Genomic DNA, 25,652 nt, shown 5'->3' with positions numbered 1-25,652 from the left:
GTTTGTATAAATTAGTTTGATCAGCCCTTGGCTCAATGTTAGGCCCTGTCCCAATACACCCATTTCCCCTACTTTTCAGCCCTACCCCTAAATTTTGCGCGTTCCCGTGAGGGTAGTGGTGTCCCAATTCCTCTTTTCACCTAGGGGTAGTGCTGAAAACGAGGGGTAATGGATATGAATCTGGCCCTACACAGCTAGGGATTTCAGATGCGCCCTAGTTGACCGAGGGCCAGAAAAATTTCCCAGAATGCATTTTCGTTGTCATTTGCAGATTGAATAAAAAAAAAAAAACATGGCGGACATTTCTTATTTTTTAGTGTATAAAATCAATATTTTGAATTCGTTTCTGTATAAAAATGCGTTTTCATTACATTTCTAGCGAGAAATATATATTTTAGTTTCATAATATTCACTCAGTGAATGTACATAATCACTCGCTTGGTCGTTGTTGCAAAGTCTTTTTCAAACCTCGCCAGAATAAAGGCTGATTTTCTGGCTCCGCGTTACACCAACGCAGAGCCTATGGCGTAGGTTACGCGGCAACGCGCGCCCTACACCGTAGGCTCTGCGTCGATTTAACGTGGAACCATAAATCAGCTCCCGAGCCGGCAGGCAGAAATCCTGAAATTTTCGGAGCAAATTTCTTAACAGGCGTAGCTACAACTGTTAGATTTCATCTATTAAACCAACATTTATCTTCCTAAATGATTTATTTCAGCCAGCGGTAATTCTCCACAGAGCTGCAGGTTTCTCCCCGGGACGACGGCGCAGGTTGACCTGACGATCACGTCTGTACTCCGGCTGCTGCTGCTCCGAGCCAGCGGCTCTTATCTCGGAAAACATCAGGTCAAATTTCTTAACAGGCGTTATTTGGATAAACTGAGCCCAGGTCGGGGATCTTAACGGTTACTTTTACGCCTGAAAAAATATTAAAACTTAATAAAGTGGCATATTAACAGCGCTACAGCTGAAATTAAAACAGCTTTTAGCTCTCAGCTTCCTAATATGGTGTGACGTATGTGCAAACGTAACTACGCAGTTGCTTACGTACCCGAACGTAAACCACGCAGTGACGTAGCACGCAAAATCTAAGGGTAGTGCTGAAAAGTAGGGGTAGTGGGAGTATTGGGACAGGCCCCTGGGAAGATTTCAAGTGCCCTAAAATCTGTGGCTTCTTTTTTTAGGGGTAGTGATAGAAAGTAGGGGGTGTATTGGGATTGGCCCTTAGTTGCTCAACATTTATTTTTTATATTTTTCTGTCAATGATGAAGTACTTTACATTCCTTTGCAGTGCATTTAATGTGTAGTTACTTGTGTATGACGTGCATGTACTGTTCTGTGCTCTTGGTGTCGTGTGCAGCGTTTTCCTCTAGGGGGCGACGATGAGGTGATGAGCTCGACCCTGCAGCAGTTCGCTAAAGTCATTGATGAGGTGAGAGACGGGACTGACGCCTCATCTCTGGATGTCCCGGAGAGGACGTGCCAGGACTAATCGTTCCCCTTCTCTTCTCTCTTTCTCTCCAGCTCAGCTCCTGTCATGCCGTCTTGTCCACCCAGCTTGCTGACGCCATGATGTTTCCCATCACTCAGTTTAAAGAGAGAGACCTGAAGGGTAGGATGCACGCACTTCTTATTGTTGAACAGTCCAAATATATCAGACAGGGAAAGTCTGGTACATTCAGTCACTAGGACTTCATCAGAGTTGGCCCATCATGTTTAATCTCCCTCATCAATACAGGAGAAACATTCTTTTTCTATTCAATTTTCTATTCAATTTCAATTCATTTGTATAGCGTCAAATCATAACAAAGGTCATCATGACGCTTCACAACACAAAAAACAGAGATAAAAGTGATCAGATATCACATACAGGACTGTCTCAGAAAATTAGAATATTGTGATTTTCTGTAATGCAATTACAAAAACAAAAATGTCATACATTCAGGATTCATTACAAATCAACTGAAATATTGCAAGCCTTTTATTATTTTAATATTGCTGATCATGGCTTACAGCTTAAGAAAACTCAAATATCCTATCTCAAAAAATTTGAATATTCTGGGAATCTTAATCTTAAACTGTAAGCCATAATCAGCAATATTAAAATAAGAAAAGGCTTGCAATATTTCAGTTGATTTGTAATGAATCCAGAATGTATGACATTTTTGTTTTTTGATTGCATTACAGAAAATAAAGAACTTTATCACATTATTCTAATTTTCTGAGACAGTCCTGTATAATAAAATAATGTATAAAAACATAAGCATCAGAAAAAGATCATCATCAGTGATAAAAGTGTTCAGATATCACACATCATAATATAAAACATCAGCATCAGAGAAACAAAAGAACAGCAAAAACATCCAAAAAAACCCCCAGTAACATCAGTCTAACTGTCTCTAAGCATAGCCTGAGTCGGTTTTAACCCGATTCTTAAAGGCGTGTGTGTGTCCGCCTCTCAGACCAAGACTGGGAGATTATTCCAGAGGTTAAAGGGGTGAAATCTGAAGGCACTACCTCCAATTCTGCTTTTGGAGACTGTAGGAATAGCAAGTAAAAAAAACAAGTTTCTGTATCCCACTTTCTGTATGGAGAGTTTGGATTTTTCTGAGCGCTCCCACAATGATGGAAGCAGGCTGGTTAGCTGGCAATATTAAGATGAGAACAAATTTTAATCATGTCATAACGTTTTTTCTGTCTCTCCAGAGATCCTGACCTTGAAAGAAGTCTTCCAGATAGCTAGTGATGGTAAGTGGTGCACCTACTTAAAGCTGGTTTTAAAATTATGGATCAGTTTGTTTCACCCAGATTCTCAAATATAATCCATCTTTGAGTTGACGCGATACACGTCTGATACGTGGCCTCTGAAACACAAATTAATGATGAAAATCATATAGTGGAGCTTCCCGCTGTGGTGAAATATATGTTTATGTGTATTATATGATAATGATTAATCTTGATCATATCATCAGAGTTGTTATATCATTTTTTTTTTTTTTTACAATTTATTTATTAAGAATTTATTTATTAACATTTTTATTTTTTTTATTTATTAAAAACATTTTTTTTTTATGCCAGAGCCCATAGGCCAACTCTCGCCTATATTGCAAAATAAAATAAATGAGGAAGAAAAAAAAAGTAATAACAAGAAATATTAATCAATTAAATGACTAATAAATACATTGATTAAATAAGTATTAAATAAAATAATTAAAATCTAAAAAAAAAGAAGAGGAAAATACAAAGCACAGCAAATGACATGCAGCACAGGTCATGGACTAGCAATATCATTAAATAATAAATGAAATGAAGATGAGCATTTTTGGTGAATGAAAATGCTGTTTGTTCTTTTAGGTTTCTTTTTTTTTTTTTTTTTTACACTTAACATTGTAAATAAAAATCTTTTTTCTTTCCTGCCGTCTGCAGATCATGACACCGCCATCAACAGATACAGTCGCCTGTCCAAGAGGAGGGACAACGACAAGGTACCAGCTTCTGGGTTTGACATTTCCGTCCGCGTTAATCGGTGTATTGCTTCAGGTTTTCCCACAGAAGCAATCTCATGTCTCAGGGACGAGTCTGTCTGGATGCCGACAGTTTCAGGGTCGTCCAACCAGCAGCCGAATGATGTGTTGTTATCTGGCGTCTGAAAGTAAAGTGTGTTTGCTGCAGGTGCGGGCGGAGGTGGTGGAGGACGTCTATACCTCACGCAAGAAGCAGCACCAGACCATGATGCACTACTTCTGCTCCCTGAACATGCTGCAGTACAAGAAGAAGACGGCTCTGCTGGAGCCGCTGCTCGGCTACATGCAGGCGCAGGTACCGACCCGTGTGCGGGATTCAGGCTCCGTCCGGATCCCACGTCAACGATCACAGGATCTTTTAAAACCCGAATATTAGCAATAACCCGGTTTTGCACGGCCATGTAAACACCAATAACCCCTTTGAATAACCCGAATTTGCTCATATTCGGGTTTTTAAAAACCCGAAAACCCGAATACCCGAATATGACCCCTGGGTTACTCCTTTTTAAAACTCGAATATTTGGTCATGTAAACGCCAAATGGGATATCCCGATCAAACGGAACATGAATTTGTTTTCTGCGCATGCTCTGTTCACAAGGAATCATGGTCTTTTGAGTCCAGGACGTACTTCTAAACACGGAGAAACGCAAGACCACGCCACACTTTTGGAGTGAGGAGGAGACTACCGTATTGGCCCGAATATAAGACAAACCTGATTATAAGACGACCCCCTCTTTTTCAAGACTCAAGTTTGAAAACAGAAACAAATGATTATAACAACATATTCGAGAGAAAAAGCATGTTATTTTGCCTCATTCAAATCATCATCTTGAAGTTTGCATCATCATCATCATCATCAACTTCTCCTCAGCTGCTGGTTTACCTGCCGATCTTCCACCCACTTTTCTCCAGATTTTCGCTACGTTTCTCCATTTTCTGTTATCTCTTCTCTATTTTTCTTCTTCGTGACAGGGATTTGCTTTGGCCTGGGGAGTTAAGTTCAGCATTAGCTTTAAAGATATCTGGCGCCATCTAGCGGTGTAAATGGGTATAATGTTTAGACCCCGAATGTAAGACGACCCCCACTTTTTCAGTCTTATTTCAATGCAAAAAACACTGTCTTATATTCGGGCCAATACGGTAATCAGTTTATAAATGTAATGAAGGATATGAACATTTTGGCATTTGTAGACGGTAGAAAGTACCGGGATAGTGAGATTTACAAGAAGGTGAGCGAAAAGTTGCGCAAAGCAGCATTTGTTTTGAATTTGGATACAGGAAGAAGAAGCGGAAATGACGGTAATTGCGTCATGATGTTCTCCGCGCGTCGCTGGTTTGATCCAGATATCCCAACTGGTTAATTACCATGTAAACGGAATATTGCGAATGTGTCAGTAACCGGAATATTAGCAATAACCCAAATTTTGACTGCATGTAAACGTAGTTAATGGTTCCTCACCCGTTTGGTTTTCTTCAGATCAGTTTCTTCAAGCTGGGCTCAGAAAACCTCACGCAGCAGTGGGAGGATTTCCTGGGGACGATAGGAACCAGCGTCCAGAAGTAAGAGTCCAGCCGTCGCCGCGTCCACCCCCAAATCAAATTCTTCATGATGAAAGGCGGCGACTGTAAGATTGAAGACCTGAACGTGAACGTGTGTGTACGCAGTGTGCGGCGGGAGATGGAGGAAGAGGTGGGGCAAATGCAGCAGACCATCCACGAGATGGAAAGGTCATGTGACCCCCTGTACGTGCCATGTGACCCTGACCCCGCCCACTCACCTGTTTGTCGCAGCCTGACCAGGAGGCAGGGATACCTGTACATCCGCAAGTAGGACACTGACACTCACTTTCCTGATTTTTATTGCTGTTAAAGATCCTACAGTGATATTTTTAGTGTCTTTAGTTAAGATATTGAAACGTTTTGTACGAATATTTATGCTTATTGTGTTTAGTTATTTATTCATGCAGGTGATGCGTCACTCAAATAACAAAAAACGACAAAAAAGGTCCTCTGAAACACACCAGCGTAAGAAACGTCATTATAGCCGACTTTAAACAGCGATGAGAACTTTTCTTCAGTTTCTTCAGGTTCAGGTGCTTGACTGACACATTCAGCCGATTAATGACTTCTGTCCGCCGGATCCATCGCTGAGCAGAGATGTCGGTCAAAGCAGTCGCCACCTTTTGTTCCTCCGACGCTATAAAAATGTCTTATATGAAGTAAAACACTTTATATAAGCAGATTTATGAGCTGCTGTTAGGTTACGATCTTGCAGTGTGGACACAAAGAGAATATGAACTTCCCCCAGTAGTTTGTATTTAATGTGAAAATGTCAGAATGAACCTGTGTGTGCAAAGTTATTACTTTAGCTCTTTTAGGAAGTAAAAAAACCATAAAAATATACATACACACACTGGTTGTGGTCATCTTCAGGTTTACACACCAGCGTTGTTGACTTTAAGGTTTCTGCACCATCGAATGAGGAAGGAAGAAAGAATGAAACATTTGTCTTTTCACTTCTGCACTTTTGACAAAACAAATACAATATAAAATGTTCACTTAATGACGTTCACATCGGTTCTTAGAGAAGATTTACCACCGGTCAACATCTGTCCGATTCCTGTTGCGTTTAGTTTCTATAGCTAGTTTTTCTACGTTATTATAATCATTATTAGGGCCCGAGCACTTACAGTGCGAAGGCCCTATTGTATCTGCAGGAGTTGTTCTCGGCCTGGCGAAAAATGTGACATTTAATGGTTTGCATTAATGGGCGTGGCCTAATGGCTCTACAGCGCCCCCTAGAAAACATCATGCCTCAAGCCCCACAATACGGTTTGACGTACATGCACGAAAATCGGTACACACCTGTATCATGTCGCAACTTAAAGAAAAGTCTCTTGGCGCCATGGCCGAAACCGAACAGGAAGTCGGCCATTTTGAATCAATCGTGTCATTTTGGCGCAATTTATGCCACTTCTTTGGCCGTTAATACGGCCCGAACCGTAACGTGCACCCAGGTGTCTTATACATCAAAATGTGCGTCTCCATCCTGCGACCACGCGCATTACTTTTTTCAGTCGAAAGCCTTACCGTGGCGACGATAGAGGGCAAAAAGCGTGCCCCCCCTTCTTCTGATTGGTCCATATCTGATAGTTCCTATTTTCTGCCGTAACTTTTGAATGGTTTGACATAAAGAGTCATGGGTGGTGTCATCGGACTTAGTCCTTGATCTTTATGGGTGAAAATTGCACACGCGAGGGCCCGTTCATCGCTGCTTGAAGCTTTAATTATTATTATTATTATTATTATTGTCATAATAATAATTATTATTGTTATTATAATCATTATTATTATTATTATTATTATTATTATTATCATTATTTGGAGGAGAATGTTAGATCTTGTTTCAAGAGATTCAGTATTGATTTCTTCAGTTATGTGTGCGTGCGTGCGTGCGTGCGTGCGTGCGTGTGCGTGACCACGTACTTTTATCTAACTGAAAATGTCACGATTTGGAGTATTTTCTTATAAAAACAATAACAGGACGTAACTTCTCTGCTCGTCGCTGCACTTTAGGCACAATAGCAAATGATTTGCAGCAACCAGATATTTCTTTTGGCGGTTTTAAGTGAGATTAAACGATCACTATGACGACCGCGGCATGTCCGGTTGTTTAAAAATCGTTGACCAACAAATACGGTTGATTGGAGAACTGATCAGTGCATCCTGCCGTCTCGCAGTAAGACGGGCCTGGTGTCGTCGTCCTGGGAGCGCCAGTACTTCTTCACGCAGGGAGGAAACCTGATGCAGCAAGGCCGCGGCGAGGTGGCGGGGGGGCTGGTCACGGACCTGGACAACTGCTCCGTCATGGCCGTCGATAGTGACGACCGCCGCTTCTGCTTCCAGGTCACTTCCTTCGATGGGAAAAAGTGAGCCGGCTACTTTTTCAATAATAATCTGATGCTACCCCCCCCACCACATGATGGTATCAATGTCCCTCTTTGCCCTCTTGTGTTGTCAGAGTCGTGACCCTGCAGGCGGAGAGCAGGAAGGAATGCGAGGAGGTAAAACGTCTGGAAACACCTGATCTGCGTTGTGTTTACCTTGTTTACTCACCGTCTGTCTCTGCCGTCTCCTCCAACAGTGGATCGCCACCATCAACAACATTTCCAAGAGGATCTACCTCAGCGAGAACGCAGAGGTACGTGTAAATGACACACATCTGCCCTTAGGGGGATGTTAATATTGTTTGAATATACGCAGAATTACCTTTTCAGAAAGGCTGAAGAAAAAAACACCCAAAATAAATGAGGTTTTGAAGGTGCAAACTTTATAAAACAGGTTAAATATCTCCCAAAATGCAACTGCGCGGTGCACAAACGCAGTAAAAGGCAGCGCCCTCCTACATCTTCTTTAAACACGAAGCTGATCGACACAATGTCTTCACGTAGTGATTTAAAAGTTCATTTTGTCCTGGGCCCTACCATTTTTTAGGTTTTTTTTAAAATACCTGACATGTTTCAGCGATTCCTTTCGCCTTCATCAGAGTCATAAGATGTTGTGTGTGACCTGCTATTTATCAGCTGATGTTAAAAGGAGGCGGGACTCACCTGTCAGGTTTGACAGGTGAGTCCCGCCCTCTGCTGCTCCAGGTGAGAGAGCAGGTAGTCTCCCTTGTCCCTGTTATCGGTCCCACTCCTGGGGCCTCATTTATCAACCGTTCGTAGAAAAAGTTCTAAATTCTATCGTAGAAAGGAAATTTAGAATGCGTGTAAGTACAAAAAAATCTGAATTTATCAAACGTGCGGACACTGGTCGTACGCACACTAGTAAGTAGTCAGTGATGATAAATCCCACCTGTTCTTAACTGCCGTGCTCGTGCATGGTTAGCGTCATTTGCATTCAGAAACGCCTCCAATTGACCATATATGGTAGCAACAACAGGAGGTTTTTTTTCTTTTCAAACTTTATTGAACAAAATTCTGTAGGGTTTACAACAAAAGGCAAATGAAACGAAACAATCAATTATCTACAGATATTCATCATTTGGGGGGTTAAAAATTAAGAAAAAAAGACATCGTTTCATATAAGCTTTTGGCAATATCGTTTTTTTCACACATCAGTTTAAGAGACGCTAAGTACAGTTTACATTCATTTTTCAGATGTACAATGGAGGGTTTGCTGTTATTCTTTTTGCATTCATGTATGTGATATTTACCTAGTAAAATAATTATGTTGACCATGTTTGATATATTTCTTGGAAGATTATCCATATAAATTAAGATTTGCCAATGTAGTGATTTCATGACCGGTGTAATATGGTGCAGTTTCCTGGTGTTTGTAAGGACTCTGACTCTGAAATTAAACAATGTCTTCACGTAAGTGACAGATGGGGACTGATGTGCATGAACGCACTCAGTTACGGCTGAGATGTTTCTTTATCCACGTGTAGTGATGGCGTGCGCGTCAAGTACAAAGTCAAAGTAGTGGGATGTTGGACTCGGAGTAAAACTTGATCACTGCCCTGTTGTTGGCAGGAGCTGGCAGCTAGAGTGAACCAAACCGCCCTGGAGGCAGTAACGCCATCGCCGTCCTTCCAGCAGAGACACGAGAGCATGAGGCCCAGCAGGTGTGTGTGTGTGTGTGTGTGTGTGTGTGTGTGTGTGTGTGTGTGTGTGTGTGTGTGTGTGTGTGTGTGTGTGTGTGTGTGTGTGTGTGTGTGTGTGTGTGTGTGTGTGTGTGTGTGTGTGTGTGTGTGTGTGTGTGTGTGTGTGTGTGTGTGTGTGTGTGAAATCGATTCTCATATTAAGTCCTAAAAATCGATTCATATGTCTAAAGATCGATTTTTTTTTTTGATTTTTTTTTTCCTTTTATTTATTTATTTATTTATTTATTTATTAATATATTTATGTATTTATGTTTTGGTTTCTTTCATCATTACATTACAACTTTTGGTTATTTTTTTGTTTATCCCCAAGAAAGGAATGTTTTGTTGGACACGAGAATAACTGGTGCCATGTTTTTGCCTTTAAATATGTTTAAAGGTATGAAAACATTAAAGTGTTAGGTTATAATTGCGTAAATTGTCTATATTTCATTACCTTATATAATGTCTTGGGGTTACATTTGCAAAAAATGCTAAAAACCAAATTCTCAAAAATTAAAAACCAAAATAGACCGAAAATGGAACAAATAAAAACGGAATGTGGGAAAAAATAAAACTGATTTCATCCGTCTCTGTTTCCTCCCTGGATCTGTTTGGTAATTCTGACCCACGATGTTTCTGAAAGCAGTTCTATCAGCATTCTGGGAGATGATTGGTCCTTACAGCATCATTAGCTGCAATACTTGCTGTTTAATCTCAATATAATACTAGTATTAATATGTTGCATAACTACAGTCATATAATTAATGCAACAGCTCAAAAAACAGTTTTAATAACACTAACCCAAATCAATATCGGAATCGAATCGGATCAAATCTTGATAATCGATTCTGAATCGTAAGAATCGGAATCGAATCGATTCTTGACAATTGAATCGATCCCCAGCCCGTGTGTGTGTGTGTGTGTGTGTGTGTGTGTGTGTGTGTGTGTGTGTGTGTGTGTGTGTGTGTGTGTGTGTGTGTGTGTGTGTGTGTGTGTGTGTGTGTGTGTGTGTGTGTGTGTGTGTGTGTGTGTGTGTGTGTGTGTGTGTGTGTGTGTGTGTGTGTGTGTTCAGTCATACCTTCATAATCAATCTCCTTCCTCTCATTTCCAGTAAAGGAAGAACAGCTAGAGCGAGCAGCATCAGCTCGGTGGGGTCCGAGCCGTCGCCCGCTCTATCCGTGCTCTCCCTGGATGCTCTGGTTGCCCCGGAAACGCCCATCCAGTTTGACATCATTTCCCCCGTCAGCGAAGAGAACTCGGCACAGAGCAAAAGCGCCGCCCAGTCCGGCAGGTGGGTGGGCCGTCGTGTCGGGATCTTTCACACTTTCCAAGTCAACTGGAGGCCTGCGTTTCACGTGAACGTTACAGATGTCCGGCACGCAAAGTTTTTGGTTTTTATTTTGTATGGAAAAGGCAGTCAACACCTACAGAAAAGACATTATGTAAAAAAAAAAAAAAGAAAGCAATTGGTCCATGGGTAAATTGGAGGTCTGTAAAAGACCAAACCTCTGTGTGACATACAGGACTGTCTCAGAAAATGTTAATATTGTGATAAAGTTCTTTATTTTCTGTAATGCAATTTAAAAAAAAAAAAAAAAAAAAAAAAAAAAAAATGTAAAATGTCATACATTCTGGATTCATTATCAACATACATTCATAAATCAACTGACATATTGCAAGCCTTTTATTATTTTAATATTGCTGATTATGGCTTACAGTTTAAGATTAAGATTCCCAGAATATTCTAATTTTTTGAGATAGGATATTTGAGTTTTCTTAAGCTGTAAGCCATGATCAGCAATATTAAAATAATAAAAGGCTTGCAATATTTCAGTTGATTTGTAATAAATCCAGAATGTATGACATTTTTGTTTTTGTAATTGTATTACAGAAAATCACAATATTCTAATTTTCTGAGACAGTCCTGTATGGAAATGATTTGCTGTCATTGAACCACATTGTATTTTTCTTGATGTGGAGTCCTAAAAAATCCTGTTTTTCCAACAGTGTTCTCTCCAGTCTAAGAACTGGTTAAGTTGCACTGAAAACTGCATATTTCCCCTAAAGCTTCCTACGAGAGACTCCGTCCAGCCTCTTTTTCCCACTTATTTTGAGTATACAGTGTGTTATCCTTTCTAGCGTAGAATAAAGCATGCATGCCAAGTTTTAATTGTGTTTTTGCTCTGATGAGTCGGGGTTATGACCTCTCTGCTTTTGTGTGCACAGGCGGAGTAATCCGTTCGGAGAGTCCGGAGACAACACCCCAGAAGACAGTGAAGGTACATTATGTTTGTCTTTTTTTTATTTATAAGAAATAATTATCCATGTTTTCTGCTGCTTTCACACTTTCGGAAAGTTTTGAATTGTTTTGGATCAATGCTGCCCCCTTGTGGCGCGAGGGCGGAAAGCACCCACCTCATGCTCGTCTTTTCTGCCTCGTTGGCCACAAGGGGGCAGCAGTGAGCTATTACAGCCACAACAAACGACTTCACATACAGAGCAGTTCATTTATGGAGGTAGATTTGTGTCTTAATTATTCAATCAAAAAAAAAAAAGATTGCTTCAATCAAAAAATATATTTTCAATTCAAAACAAATTCACTTCAATCAATAAAAATGATTTCAAACAAGGAAAAAAAGTGTTTGAATGCAAAAAAATATTTAAGACTTAAAAGAAAATGAATTTGAACACTGTTTTTCTTTGATTGGAAATGTTTTCTTTGATAGAAGTGAAGGTTTTTTGTTTCAAGCTACTTTTTTGGTTGAAGTAGTGTTTTTTGTGTTTGGACCATATTATGGGTAGGACATTTGTGTCTTTATCATTTCATCAAAAAAGAAGTTGCTTCAAAAAGGAAAAAAATATTTTCAATGAAAAAAAATCACTCAAAGAAAAAAATATTTGAGACCCAAAAAATTGCATTTGAACACTTTTTTTTTTAATTGAAAATATATTTTCTGATTTGAAGCAATCTTTTTTTTGATTGAATATTTAAGACACAAATCTACCTCCATATTCATTCAGAGTGGATTCAATCAAAACAGTGTTTCAGTTTACAAAGTAAAAGCAGATTAATATATTTAGAGCTTCAGGGAGCAACACAAAAATGTTTATTTTTGTCTTTTTTCTGATAGTTTTTCAAGCTTTATTGTCAGATATTCTATATAGACATACGGCACATATTCAATTACAGTCCTCTCTGACCCACAGTGCAATGTACAGGTAATAAAATAGAATAAAATAAGATAAAGAATAAAATAAGAATAAAATAAACAGTCAAATTAAAATGACAAACTAAACTTGAATATTTACATTATCAAGTATTTACATAATTAAATAAACTAGGAAATATATAGATTATATCCCAATTCTTTCCTAATTGTTCATTAGAGGGGCATGAACATGGTGTTTCCACAATCATGGCCCACCTGCATAACCTTTATTTATGAACATAAATATCAACGATGGGAGAAAGAGAGTATAAATTATGGGACTAGAATTATGAGCGGACTAGAATCCCCTCGGGGGGACAGACATATTTATCCTCCCTGTCCTGCAGACTCGATCCTCCACCAACTGTTCATCGCTCGCTTCCTCGGCTCCATGGAGGTGAAGACGGCCGAGTCAACGGACATCATCTCCGAGACCATGAGGCAGATCCTGGCGGCCAGAGCCATCCACAACATCTTCAGGATGACGGAGTCACACCTGCTGGTCACCTGCGACTGCCTCAAGTGAGAACCACCAGCAATGTTTGTCTGTTCTTAGTCTTTTTCTTTATTTTAGTTTATTTTGTTTTGGTCATTTACATTAAAGATGTTTGCATCTACTTTCTATTTATTTCAAGTGAAAATCTACTCGAAATAGGTGAAAATTGTTGTTTTTTCCAGTGATGAGTCTTGTTTTAAGTGTAATAAGATTTTTTTTTTTACTAAAATGAGACATTTTAACTAGAAATAGGACAAATATTCTTATTTTGAGTTTTTGCAGTGATCCATTTTACTTATCCTGTGAAGGACAGAGTCATATTGATAAGTTCAGAAAACAGTTTTTTATTGTTGTGTTTTGATGTATTTGATGTAAGCCCAGTGGATATTTAAAGCTTACAGAAGGCTGCATTTTTGCATCAGGTGTTTTGGTCGGTGCTATTATTTGTAATATATTATATTATTTGTAATCAGCACAAATTATCTGTCCCCATATGATAAAATACACCATCCCCCCTGATTTTTTTTTTTACAACCAGTACTGTGTGTATATATATATATATATATATATATATATATATATATAATTTACACATTTCTTTTTTTTTTAGCAAAAAGGTATAGGCTGAAGCCTCATGGCTTATTTTACCTATCCTTTTCAACAAAAGGCAGACTACAGAAAAGGAAAAAAAGATACTAATAAGAAGAAAACGAAACGAACGAACAAAACAAAGAAAATGAACAAAGATCACGATTGAGGACAGCATAATTTAGACAGTTGGATATTTAATATCAAGATCATTTATATTAGTGTTCTATATTTATCTATTATTTTAGATTTATAATTTTTTTTAAATTTGTAAATTGAGCTAATTTTTTTTTAGTTCCTCATCCAGGCAGTTCCATAGTTTCACCCCTTCGACACTGATACACCTTTTTTTGTTCTTGGCCATTTCTGCTTCTGCATTTTTAACATTTTAGTAACATAGCAGACAACCAATGAAATCAGGGTGGACAGAAAAAATGGAAACAAGAAAAAACACAATAACAGCAACAAAAAATACCGTAAATTAAATGGCATCAGTCCATGTTCACAGTTCACAGTTCATCCTTTGTGGATGTTATGTAAGCCAGTGATTCTTAACCATAGGGCCGCGGCCCACACTTGGGCCGCGAGCGCCATCTAGTGGGCCGCAAAAAAAAATCTGTTTTGTACGTTTGGGCCGCGGGGGCCGCGGGACTGCATAGCAACTCCCGACCAAATGAGGAGAAGACACTCAGCTAGCTGTACGTGTAATAGTAAGATAAATGGTGTGTATTTACAGAGTAAATCCTTAATTTTGCACAGAGTAGGTTTAGATCCGCCAGGATCAGGGATCGATTACTTGGGTCTGCGCCCAGAGCGAGCGAGCGCGGTCTGATCATTTATCCTGACTCGTCCGCGCAGCCGGGGAGGTCGGTGCCGCTCGGGCTTGCGGGCTCCGTCGTTACTGCTGAAGGATTGTACATGTAGATGCGTGGGCTGTCGTGTCTGCTGGACTGGGCTGTTCGGGCTTTCTCAAAAGCATCGGAAAGACTCAGGTGCTCCGCAGCCAGAGAGCTGCGGGCTCCCCGTCTCAGCTGATCAGGCTCGGATGAAACCTGACGCGCTGAGTCCTCTGACAACTGATTAATGTAATATTAATGTAATATCTTAAATAAAGTACAATCAAACTAAGTTTTGCTTTGTAAAACTAAATATCGTTCCAGGCTCACCAATGTTTATATTAATTTATTATAAAAATGTGTTGAGACAATTAACAAAGAAAAGGGGAAATTCAAACTGCTGGTAAAGAAATAAAATAAGATAGCATTTGAAAAATAAAATAAAATGTATTTTATTTTTAAGAGAAAAAAATGTGTGTAATTCAAGTTACACATGTTAAGTGGCAAATATGTACTTTTTTTAATATACCAGTCAGATGCAGATGTATATACAACTATGAGGCTACTTGAATATATACATACATATACACACACACACTCACACATATACATATATATATATATATATATATATATATATATATATATATATATATATATTATGATGTTCTGGACCTTCGCTTGAGTAAATTTTCTCTAAATGGACCTCTTAAAGTTTTAGTTGAGTACCCCTGCTATAAAGTGTTAATATTTAATGGGCCCCGGGCCACTCTGTACTGAAAAAATTGGGCCCCAAGGTCAGAAAGGTTAAGAACCCCTGATGTAAGCGAGCCAAACCCTATAGTGATATGGTAGTGTCAGAGATCCTTAAGCGGCCCCCATATCCTCCGGAAGTCATAGCCCTTATACTTTAGGATGTACAGGACAGCTTAAGAAAACTCAAATATCCTATCTCAAAAAATTAGAATATTCTGGGAATTTTAAGCTGTAAGCCATAATCAGCAATATTAAAATAATAAAAGGCTTGCAATATTTCAGTTGATTTGTAATGAATCCAGAATGTATGACATTTTTGTTTTTTTAATTGCATTACAGAAAATAAAGAACTTTATCACAATATTCTAATTTTCTGAGACAGTCCTGTATTGTTCCAGCCTTAAAGTCTCATTTAAGATTAAACAGATTGAGTGATGGAGGTCTTTGTTGATTCCAATTGAGCAAGATTTTTTTGCGATAGAGGACATTATGATAATCCTCTTCCTGCGTGTTGTGTCCAGTTAGTGATGTCTAGTGGGGTTTCCACAACCTTAGAACATGTACCGACTTCCACAATTGTTTTAATTTCCCAGAAAACATGCATAATATATCCTACATCTGGGAGATGAATTAGGAAACATTTTGCTTAAGCGGAGCAGAGTAAAGTACATCCTGTGCATGAATTTATAATTTTGTTGACAGTGAGGAAAAAACATTCTGACTTGTATCATCCCACTGATCTTCATCAGGAGCACGTCCCAGATCCTGCCATTTGTTCCTACGTGAGGTCAAGACAGAGCTGTAGTGGTCCAACAGAACACTATAAATTACAGAGATTTTCCCTTTTAACGACGTGTGTTTCACCAAAAGCTCCTCAAGATTTGTCAGCCCCAATGATAGGCGTTTTTCCCTTTTTTAAGGGTGTTTTTAGATGAATTTGTAAGTATTTATAAAAGTCCTGTTTTGGGATTTCATACTCCAACATCAGCTCTGCCAACGATTTGAGTTTATCTTTGTCAAACAAATGTTGGAACTGATTTGCAGCATTTTCTCTCCATTTTTGCAAATAAGGAACTAGCACTAGATGGATGGATGGATGTACAGATAGATAGATAGATATATAGACTTTATTTATTCCAAGCTGGGAAATTGTAGTGTAGCAGCAGCATTACACATAGTGACGGTGGACAACATATAGGATAAGAATACGTAACTATAAGAACAAACTGTACAAAATGTACGAAATAAAATGTAAAGATATAATAAAATGAAGTAGCAAGCGCTAATAACAAAGTGTTGTGCGAAGAGTATATGGGTCAATGACGTGACGCCTACATTTTCCAAAAAACGGATGTTTTTCAATTCAAAAAAGGTTTAAATGGATAAAAAAATACCAGATATATGACCGACCTGTCCCACATATGGACTCACTTGAATTTTACAAAAAATACTAGTTATTTGGGATTTTGTTGTTGTTTTAAGCGTCAAAATGTCATGTGGTGCGACCGTCCGACCACGACTCTTGTTTTGAAAACTTTTTTGAAATCACTCTTATTGTATTTAAATCAATCTTCTGTCCTTGAGAGTGAAGGATAAACCTGGAGATTTTGCCAAAATTCCCACAAAACTTATCTGTGTGTCTGTTTTGTGTTAATCCTGGAAGGAAAGTCTTGTTGGGATGTGTTGGCTTTATTTTATATCCCACTGATTCAACAAAAGCAGACCAGTCCGGTTCAGTCTGGTTATAATCCCGTTAACTTCTGAAAACCCATAATAATGTTTGTCTCATTTTCAGGCTCATCGATCCTCAGACGCAGGTCACTCGACTCAGGGTAAGACGACGGCCGTCTCCCCACTTGGACATTTCTCCCGGTGTCCCCCCCCTCCACGTCTTTGCTCATGTCCCCTGTCCTCCTGCAGTTCCCGCTGTCCAGCGTGGTCCAGTGCTCGTCCCACCAGGACAACAAGAGGCTGTTTGGTTTCGTTCTGCAGGCGGCGGCGGCGGGTGGACGGGGCGACAGCCGCGCCGTCTGCTACATCTTTGAGTCCAACAACGATGGAGAGAAGGTTGGTTCTGGCGTTAATGTCTCCCACTGACACTAAGGGCCAGTCCCAATCCCCCCCCTAGCCCTACTTTTCAGCACTAACCCTAAATTTTGTAGGGTAGTGGTGTCCCAATTCCTCTTTGCATCTAGGGGTAGTGGACATAATGAGGGGTAGTGTGTATGAATCTAGCCCTTCAGAGCGAGGGATTTCAGATACTGACTCTCCGACGGAGGGCTAGAGAACATTTCCCAGAATGCTTTACGTCATCATTTGCAGACTGAATCAAACAAAAAACATTTCTCATTTTTTAGCGAATAAAATCAATATTTTGAGTTAGTTTCTGCATAAAAATGCATTTTGATTACATTTCTAGCGAGAAATATATATTTTACTTTCATAATATTCACTCAGTGAATGTACATAATCACTCGCTTGCCCGTTGCGAAGATCTCGCCAGAATAAAGGCTGATTTATGGTTCCGCGTTACACCAATGCAGAGCCTACGCCGTAGGCTCTGCATTGGTGTAACGCGGAACCATAAATCGCCGGCGGATCTTTTCATCCCCCGAAAACATCGGAGCAAATTTCTTAACAGGCGTTATCAGGATAAACTGAGCCCAGGTTGGGGATCTTAACAGTTACTTTTATGCCTGAAAAAATATTAAAACTTAATAAAGTGGCATATTAACAGCACTACAGCAGAAATTAAAACAGCTTTTAGCTCTCGGCTTCCTGATATGGTGTGACGTATGTGCAAACGTAACTACGCAATCGCTTACGTACCCGAACGTAAACCACGCAGTGACGTAGCAAGTGGTGTCCCAATCCCTAGGGAAGATTACAAGGGCCCTACCCCTTGTGGCTTCATTTTTAGGGCTAGTGGTAGAAAGTAGGGTGAACATTGGGATTGGCCCTTAGTGTTATTTCTGTCAGCCTGTTTCAATTTTAGTTTTAGTTTAGTTTTTGCGTCAAGTTATCATTTTAGTTTTAATATATTTTTAGTCACGTTCATTCTCCTTTTAGTCGTGTCAAGTTTCAGTCGACTAAAAGTTTGAGCTTATTTTAGTCAGAATTGTCCAGGACCATTTTAGTCAAAGATTGTATTTAGCCAAACCCATGTTACAATTCAAACAAGGTTATCTTATTATATTATTGTTACCTTATAGACTCAATAATACATTCATTCCAAATACAGAAGACTCTAATTTGAGTTTACAACATTTTTTTTCGCATTTCTCTCCGTCTTTTTCTTTTTCCACGACACATTCGGTTTTCTTTTCCACGTCTATGTAGGAAAGTGTATCCAAAGTTTTGGATACACTTTTGTTTTTAATTGATGTGAACCTAGAGCTCTGCGTTAACGGCATCAGCCTCTAACTCTGCAGCTGCATCTTCTGGATCGGATTCCCCGCTGCAGCGACTGGGATTGAGGACTAACGTCACCCAGAACTAAACCAGAGAAACTACTGAAAACATGGACATTAAACCAGAGAAACTACTGAAAACATGGACATTAAACCAGAGAAACTACTGAAAACATGGACATTAAACCAGAGAAACTACTGAAAACATGGACATTAAACCAGAGAAACTACTGAAAACATGGACATTAAACCAGAGAAACTACTGAAAACATGGACATTAAACCAGAGAAACTACTGAAAACATGGACATTAAACCAGAGAAACTACTGGAAACATGGACATTAAACCAGAGAAACTACTGAAAACATGGACATTAAACCAGAGAAACTACTGGAAACATGGACATTAAACCAGAGAAACTACTGAAAACATGGACATTAAACCAGAGAAACTACTGAAAACATGGACATTAAACCAGAGAAACTACTGAAAACATGGACATTAAACCAGAGGAAACTACTGAAAACATGGACATTAAACCAGAGAAACTACTGAAAACATGGACATTAAACCAGAGAAACTACTGAAAACATGGACATTAAACCAGAGGAAACTACTGAAAACATGGACATTAAACCAGAGAAACTACTGAAAACATGGACATTAAACCAGAGAAACTACTGAAAACATGGACATTAAACCACAGGAAACTACTGAAAACATGGACATTAAGGATCTTTGGTAGATCCTTAATGGTCTCGTTTTGGTCAACGAGAATGAAGACACGTTTTAGCAGAGTTTTTATTTTGTAATCTACATTTTAGTCTCGCTTTTATCCGTCTACGATATTCCTTTATATATTATCGTTATCGTCACATGAGCAGCATTTTCGTTGTGTCTCGTCTCGTTTTCCTCAGGTGATAAAGGTTCATTGACGATGATATTTAGTCATAATTTTCCTTGACGAAAGCAGCTTTACTGACCCTTGTTGTCTGTCGTCTGCAGATCTGTGACAGCATCGGTCTGGCCAAGCAGATCGCCTTCCACTCGGAGATGGTGAGACCTCGTCTGAGCTGTTGCCGCGGTTACCGCTCATTTAGGTGTGTCGCAACCGTTTCATCTTGGTTATCGTTGTGCAGGACCGCAAAGCGGCAGAGAAGAGGAAGGAGCAGGACAAGGCCAAGGAGAAGCAGCAGGAGGAGCTGAGCAAGCAGAGACAGATAGAAAAAGTAATCCATTACCTCCAAACTAAACGCTGTGTTTAGATCAGGGGTGTCAAATGTGCGGCCCGTGAGAGGTTTTCATGCGGCCCGCGAGAAGTTTCCAATGCAAAAAACCGAAATGTTAATTTACTAAAAAGGAAGGCATAAATAATTGCCATGAATCGCAGCATATCCGATAATATATTTCTTCTACAAATCCATCGTTATTCCACAAAGAACAGTTTTCGACATTTTTTTAGTTTTCTAGAATGCATTTGCCGATTTTATTTCTTTGTAGACGGTCGTTTATTTTTATTAACTGACTACTATTATATATTTTTGGAGGAAAAAATATCAGGAAAAATATCACTGCTAAAAAAGATGATGGAAGATATTTATTCTGAGAATTTCAGTTTTGAATACGAGGATAGTGACAAAGTAAAACAGTTAAAAAAGAAGTGCTGACTTTTTCGACACACTGGCGTAAATATCCGCGCCAATTTTTAAAAATAAATACACTTAATTGTACTGGAAAAATCTCTAAATCACAAAGAAACACTCTCGGATGTAATAAGAAAGATTTTGCTTTTAATTAAATTTCCTATAAAAAAGCGAAATATAAAAAAAAAACATTTTTCTGTTTATCTTTGTAAAATGATATTAAAAGTATCTTACATAATTTGAAAAAAAAATTAGAAATTTCAAGAATGATCCTGAAGAAATATATTTTACATAATTAGAGTGTAAACAAAGTGCATATTTCCTTTAAAATTAACTAAACTGATATTTACGGAAGAGTATTAGGGCCATGCAGGAGAAAAAATATTTGAGAGGGGAAGATTTTTTTTTTATTGTACACTTCGAGAAAAAAGTCGAAATGTTGAGATTAATGTTGAAATACAATTTCGAGACAAAAGACGAAATGTTGAGAAAAAAGTCGAAATGTTGAGAAAAAAGTTGAAATGATGAGAAAAAAGTTGAAATGTCGAGATTAATGTTGAAGCACAATTTCGAGAAAAAAGTCGAAATGTTCATGAGAAAAAAGTCGAAAAGTCGACCGCGGAGAATAATGTTGAAGTACAATTTCGAGAAAAAAGTCGAAATGTTGAGAAAAAATTCAAAATTTCGTGAATAAAGTTGAAATGTTGAGAAAAAAGGCGAAATTTTGACTTTATTCTTGAAATTGTATTTCAACATTATTCTCGACATTTCGACTTTTTTCTCGAAATTGTACTAATACTCTTCCGTAGATATTGGATTAGATAACAATAGTAAAAAAAAAAGAATTAGAGAAAAAAATTGGTCAAATCCGGCCCGCCAAAAAAAAATGAGTTTGACACCCCTGGTTTAGATAAACTATGGCGTTTACTTTTGTTTTTCCTTTCTGCCTTGCAGGACCTGGAGGAACAGAGCCGCCTGATCGCCGCCTCCAGCCGTCCGGCCAACGCGCCCGCCGCCCCTGACGGACAGTTCCTGGTGCTCAGCAGCAGCCAATCAGAGGACAGCGATGCCGGGGAGGAAGGGAAGAAGAGGGGTGAGTCGGAAGCCTAGCGGCAGGCGGAGGACGCATGTTTTTGGCTCCCAGGAGACTTCCAGCTGGTTTGAGACGGCAGCTCAGGAACGAGAGGAACCCGGGTTACCTGGGAATGAAAAACGTGCGTTTGCTCTCCGCTGGACTCCGACGTTTGAGCTGGAGCTTGTGGCTCCCTCGCTGTAGGAGGAGGCAAGGAAACGTCTGGCCGCTTTTACGCCCTGCTCAACTTTAGGGAGGAAAAAAAAAAGACTTAACTACCAATTTACCTGCAAGCTTCTGTTTTTTTTATGTTTGTTTTTTTAAGAAGAGCTAATATTCAACAACAAACGTGGAATAATGAAGCAGGATCTGAAGGGAGGGACCGTGCCGGCTCTTGCTCCGACCACCAGGAGGTCCTAAAGTCCTGCAGCAGATGTTGATGTTCTGGAGCAAAAAGAGAAGAAGACCGACCGAGCAGCTCGTCTTATATTGAAGTTTGTCCTGAAGCTGGTTTCTGATTCCCATCAGAATTGACCCTCCGGGATCAGGGGCATCAGTCAAAACACAAAAAATGATCTTTTAAGTAGAAATGATGAATATGCAACCGTTCCACACGCTATAACCTGCTTATTCAGCCGACCGCCACCTTTTACTTTAAAAAAACAACATAATATCTGTGTGTCGGTCTGTGCAAACATTACTGAGAAGAAGTGAAACTTGTGGCCGGGTTGAAAGTTGAGAAGAGGAAGTCTCGACTCCTCACATCTGCATGAATCTGATCATTTGCAGGTCACAAGATTTTCTGCTTTTTTTTTTTTTTTTTTCCTGCTTAACTGCCGTTTCAGCAGCATTTCGGGGAGAAACCCGGCTTTTCTGATGCGTTTCCCAGTGAATGTTGTGTTCCTGGTCGCTGGTTAGCCCCGCCACCTGAAAGCAACTTCACTTCTTTGTCCTTTCAGCTACTTCTGAACTTCCTCTGAGCTTTAAAAACCTAAAACGACGGCACTGCTTTAGAGGCGGTGAATGCGTCTGCGTGATGTACTGACATGTTTCTCCCCCGAGCAACAAACCTCAACCACCAGTTTACAGAACATCGCACGTTGATTATGTTATTGGGAAAAATAAATCTAAACAGGAAGTTGAGAAAACCCGCAGATCTCATGTTTTACGGCGTCAAAAGACATTCCAGACAGAGGGGGGAGGAAAGTCGTACATAACCCTCCCGGTTCAGCAACATTTTTCTCACAGGCAGGAAAAGTCCTTCTTTACAGTGAAATGTTAGTTTTAATTTCATATTTGAGTACTTTTGAAGTGTCTTCTAACTCTCGTGCCCCCCCATCCCTGCTGTCAGTCAAATCCACCTGAAGTAAGTTCTCAGACGAATCAACACACTGATCATGACTGAAATCAGTGATTAAAAAAGATTGGAGGGAAGAAAAAAATGTTTGAGAGCACTTTTCAGATTGTCTGTTTTTTATTCTGAATCTCTTCATTCATGTCTCGTAACTTAAAAAGAATAAAAATAAGAAGAAGAAATCGATCGATAACCTTTCCTAAAAATGATATATGTACTTTGTACGTAACAGAAACACTTGATGAAGCGTCCGGTATTTTGAATCTTTGTAAAATTTTAAGAAAAATGATTCACTGCGTACTGGAAAAGGGATACTAAAGATATCAAAACACAAACAATTATTTAAAAGTACTCACAGAATATTTCTAATTGAACCTGACTTGCAGTTTTCCAGTTTTCCCTGAACGCATCACATGAAAATAAAATAAAATCGAGATCCCTGAAATAAACCCGCCAAAATTAAAAATGGTTCACTGAACTGAAGTTGAGCTGGGAAAGAGAAGTCGTGATTAAGAAGTTATAAAACATTAATTTCAGTCACTTCTGACCAATTTGCACTTTGGACGCAGTTAACAAACATATCACAGGAGGTTACTGGGTCTGTACTCCCTGAAGGTTTATCTCTGCAGAAAAACATAATTTACCGTTTTAAATATAACCCAATAAAGAGTGAACCAAAACTCAAACAGCACAAACTTCTCGTGCACTTGGTTTTTAATATTTTTTATCAAAACCACATCAGACACGTGACTGTCTGCGAGTGGTTGACAAGATTCATTTGTTCTAGTTTATTTGAGGGAAGTCAGAGTTAGATTTTTTTTTCTGTTGTGAAAGAAACAAGACGTGAAACTGCGCCAATAATTGTTACTTTGACTCAAACCGGTTTCAATCCTGCACCTCTGAAGTTCAGCAACGATGAAAGTGCTCTTAATTTGAAATTCACGCCTTCAGCAACGTACCTGTGCCAACGGTTTTACCTGGAGCTAAACGGAAATGACTTCTGCTTGTCTTTTTACTTTCCTTTTTTTATATAAACATATAGGTTACCTTCTTGTACATTGTTTTATTAGGTATAGAAACTAAAAGAGGGATTTTTCTGTTAAGACACTTTAAATGGCTCACGTGGATTATTATTATTTTTTTTGTATTTAATTTTGTCTAATATTACAGACACTGGGGGGAAAACACTGTTCTATTTGTTTCTTTACAAACATATTCTCCCACTACCTGATAAACGTGTTACTGAGAATAAAAACTGTCCCCCTGAACTCTGTTCCGGCGTTTATCCGCTCCGTTATGGATCATTACACGAAGGAAGCTCATTATTGATGATCACGTTCCGTTAAATTGCTTCCCCTGCAGGTTTTTCAACCAGATGAAGGTCCGGAGACGCTTCATGCTCTTTTTATTTTATTATTATTTTGGGTCTGTTTTGATTGAGAGGCATAAGAGCACAAACTTTTCTTACGTCATCTCACGTATTTATTTTGTTGTTTTGCAGAAGGTCTTATCAAAAGAACAGGTTGTTTTTCTCTGTTCTTTTTAAAGAAATTAATGTTTGAAATTTCTCTGACATACTTAGAAAAACTTGTCATTTAAAACCAGTTTTTGCCTCATAAATGTTTGTGTTTCTGCTGAAAGGGGTCCATGTTTGGGGTCTTTCATTAATTCGTTTCCAGACGGTGATTATTTTTTTAATATATAAATGATTATTGTTAAATGTGGATAACTTCCAGTCAGACTTCAACACATCTGGACAGCATGTCTTTATTTGCGAGGGATTAAATTAAAAGTAGCAGAGATGTTTTTAAAGGCCTAAATTGAGAGTTACTGGTGGAAATGTTTATTTTTTTCCTGTTTATTTGTTTTTTTTTTCCTGTTTTCTTACTGTAATTGGGTGGTTTTTAAGAAAGAAAAAAAAACCCAGCTCTGGATGGATGTGCACTTTACTGATGGAAAACAAACGGATTGAGGATTTTGAGCTGTAAATATGTTCCAGTGGTTGTTTCGGTGTCTTGATCAGTAAAAGGGGTTTCAGTGATTAAATAAAGTACTAACTCAACCAGCTCGAGTCCCAGCTCTCATTCTGACCTCACACCTGCTGCTTCTTATCCACACAAGGGTTTTAAATACAGGACTGTCTCAGAAAATTAGAATATTGTGATTTTCTGTAATGCAATTAAAAAAAAAAAAAAAATGTCATACATTCTGGATTCATTACAAATCAACTGAAATATTGCAAGCCTTTTATTATTTTAGTATTGCAGAAAATAAAGAACTTTATCACAATATTCTAATTTTCTGAGACAGTCCTGTAGACTTGTAGTCAAGACGGCCTAAACCGAAACCTAGACACTACCAAGACCAGAGAGAATCAAGACCAAGTCAAGACCTAGACTAGTTCAGCTTGAGACCGAGACCAAAAACAAACCCAGTTATTTTGTAGAACATCAGCAGCTTCCTGGTTCAGCTAGTTTCCATATGAGCTTGTTTTCAACTGCAGCACAATAACAGAGAAGTGGATGATGATGTTGAACTCACTATAAATGTTTCCATCCATCAGCTGAGATCAGATCTGTGTGGCGACTGCACTACCGCTATTTCTACATTATTGGAGGATTGACTCCAGTGCTTTTAAGGATTGACACGACTACTAACTAGTCCCAAATAGGGCTGGGTATCGATTCAAATGTCAAGAATCGATTCGATTCCGATTCTTAATATTCAGAATCGATTATCATGATTTGATCCGATCCGATATTGATTTGGCTTAGTGTTATTCAAAATGTTTTTTGAGCTGTTGCCTGAATTATATGACTGTAAAATAACTAGTGAAATAATAATTTCACAATAATTATTGTGAAATAACTAAGAAATAAATAACTCAAACAGGCCTTTCAATATCCATTTAAAGTGCAAAAAAGAAAGAAATTGCAACAGTTCATGCAGTAAACAAATCATTTTAGCTTATCTAATTTATTCTGTCACCACGCACACATATTGCCATGAAGCACCTGGCATTTTTCAGAAGTGTCATGACAAACTGTGTGTCCGACTACTGGGATTAAAGTTCACCTGGCGAAAATGATGGGGAAAAAAAATCGATCTTTTGACAT

At 38.8% G+C, this 25,652-nt stretch overlaps 1 protein-coding gene across 1 annotated transcript in view; it reads left to right on the top strand.

The window, feature by feature from the left end:
- LOC133448276 (DCC-interacting protein 13-alpha-like) overlaps positions 1 to 24,602 on the top strand; it is a 30,313-nt gene extending 5,711 nt beyond the window's left edge. Inside the window, exons 4-22 of the mRNA XM_061726652.1 lie at positions 1,361 to 1,432; positions 1,525 to 1,612; positions 2,707 to 2,748; positions 3,427 to 3,485; positions 3,673 to 3,819; positions 5,003 to 5,085; positions 5,191 to 5,352; positions 7,266 to 7,454; positions 7,547 to 7,589; positions 7,670 to 7,726; positions 9,063 to 9,154; positions 10,284 to 10,463; positions 11,399 to 11,451; positions 12,729 to 12,903; positions 16,853 to 16,889; positions 16,978 to 17,124; positions 19,473 to 19,523; positions 19,607 to 19,696; positions 21,065 to 24,602. Of these exons, the coding sequence (XP_061582636.1) occupies positions 1,361 to 1,432; positions 1,525 to 1,612; positions 2,707 to 2,748; positions 3,427 to 3,485; positions 3,673 to 3,819; positions 5,003 to 5,085; positions 5,191 to 5,352; positions 7,266 to 7,454; positions 7,547 to 7,589; positions 7,670 to 7,726; positions 9,063 to 9,154; positions 10,284 to 10,463; positions 11,399 to 11,451; positions 12,729 to 12,903; positions 16,853 to 16,889; positions 16,978 to 17,124; positions 19,473 to 19,523; positions 19,607 to 19,696; positions 21,065 to 21,220 (1,923 nt within the window). The 3' untranslated portion in view covers positions 21,221 to 24,602. The remainder of the gene's footprint in view (positions 1 to 1,360; positions 1,433 to 1,524; positions 1,613 to 2,706; positions 2,749 to 3,426; positions 3,486 to 3,672; positions 3,820 to 5,002; positions 5,086 to 5,190; positions 5,353 to 7,265; positions 7,455 to 7,546; positions 7,590 to 7,669; positions 7,727 to 9,062; positions 9,155 to 10,283; positions 10,464 to 11,398; positions 11,452 to 12,728; positions 12,904 to 16,852; positions 16,890 to 16,977; positions 17,125 to 19,472; positions 19,524 to 19,606; positions 19,697 to 21,064) is intronic.
- The last annotated feature ends 1,050 nt before the right edge of the window (positions 24,603 to 25,652 follow it).

The sequence above is a fragment of the Cololabis saira genome, chromosome 8, assembly GCF_033807715.1.
Source record: "Cololabis saira isolate AMF1-May2022 chromosome 8, fColSai1.1, whole genome shotgun sequence".
Lineage (NCBI taxonomy): Eukaryota > Metazoa > Chordata > Actinopteri > Beloniformes > Belonidae > Cololabis > Cololabis saira.
Note: the sequence above shows the minus strand (reverse complement) of the source record. Positions and strands in the feature narration are given on the sequence as shown.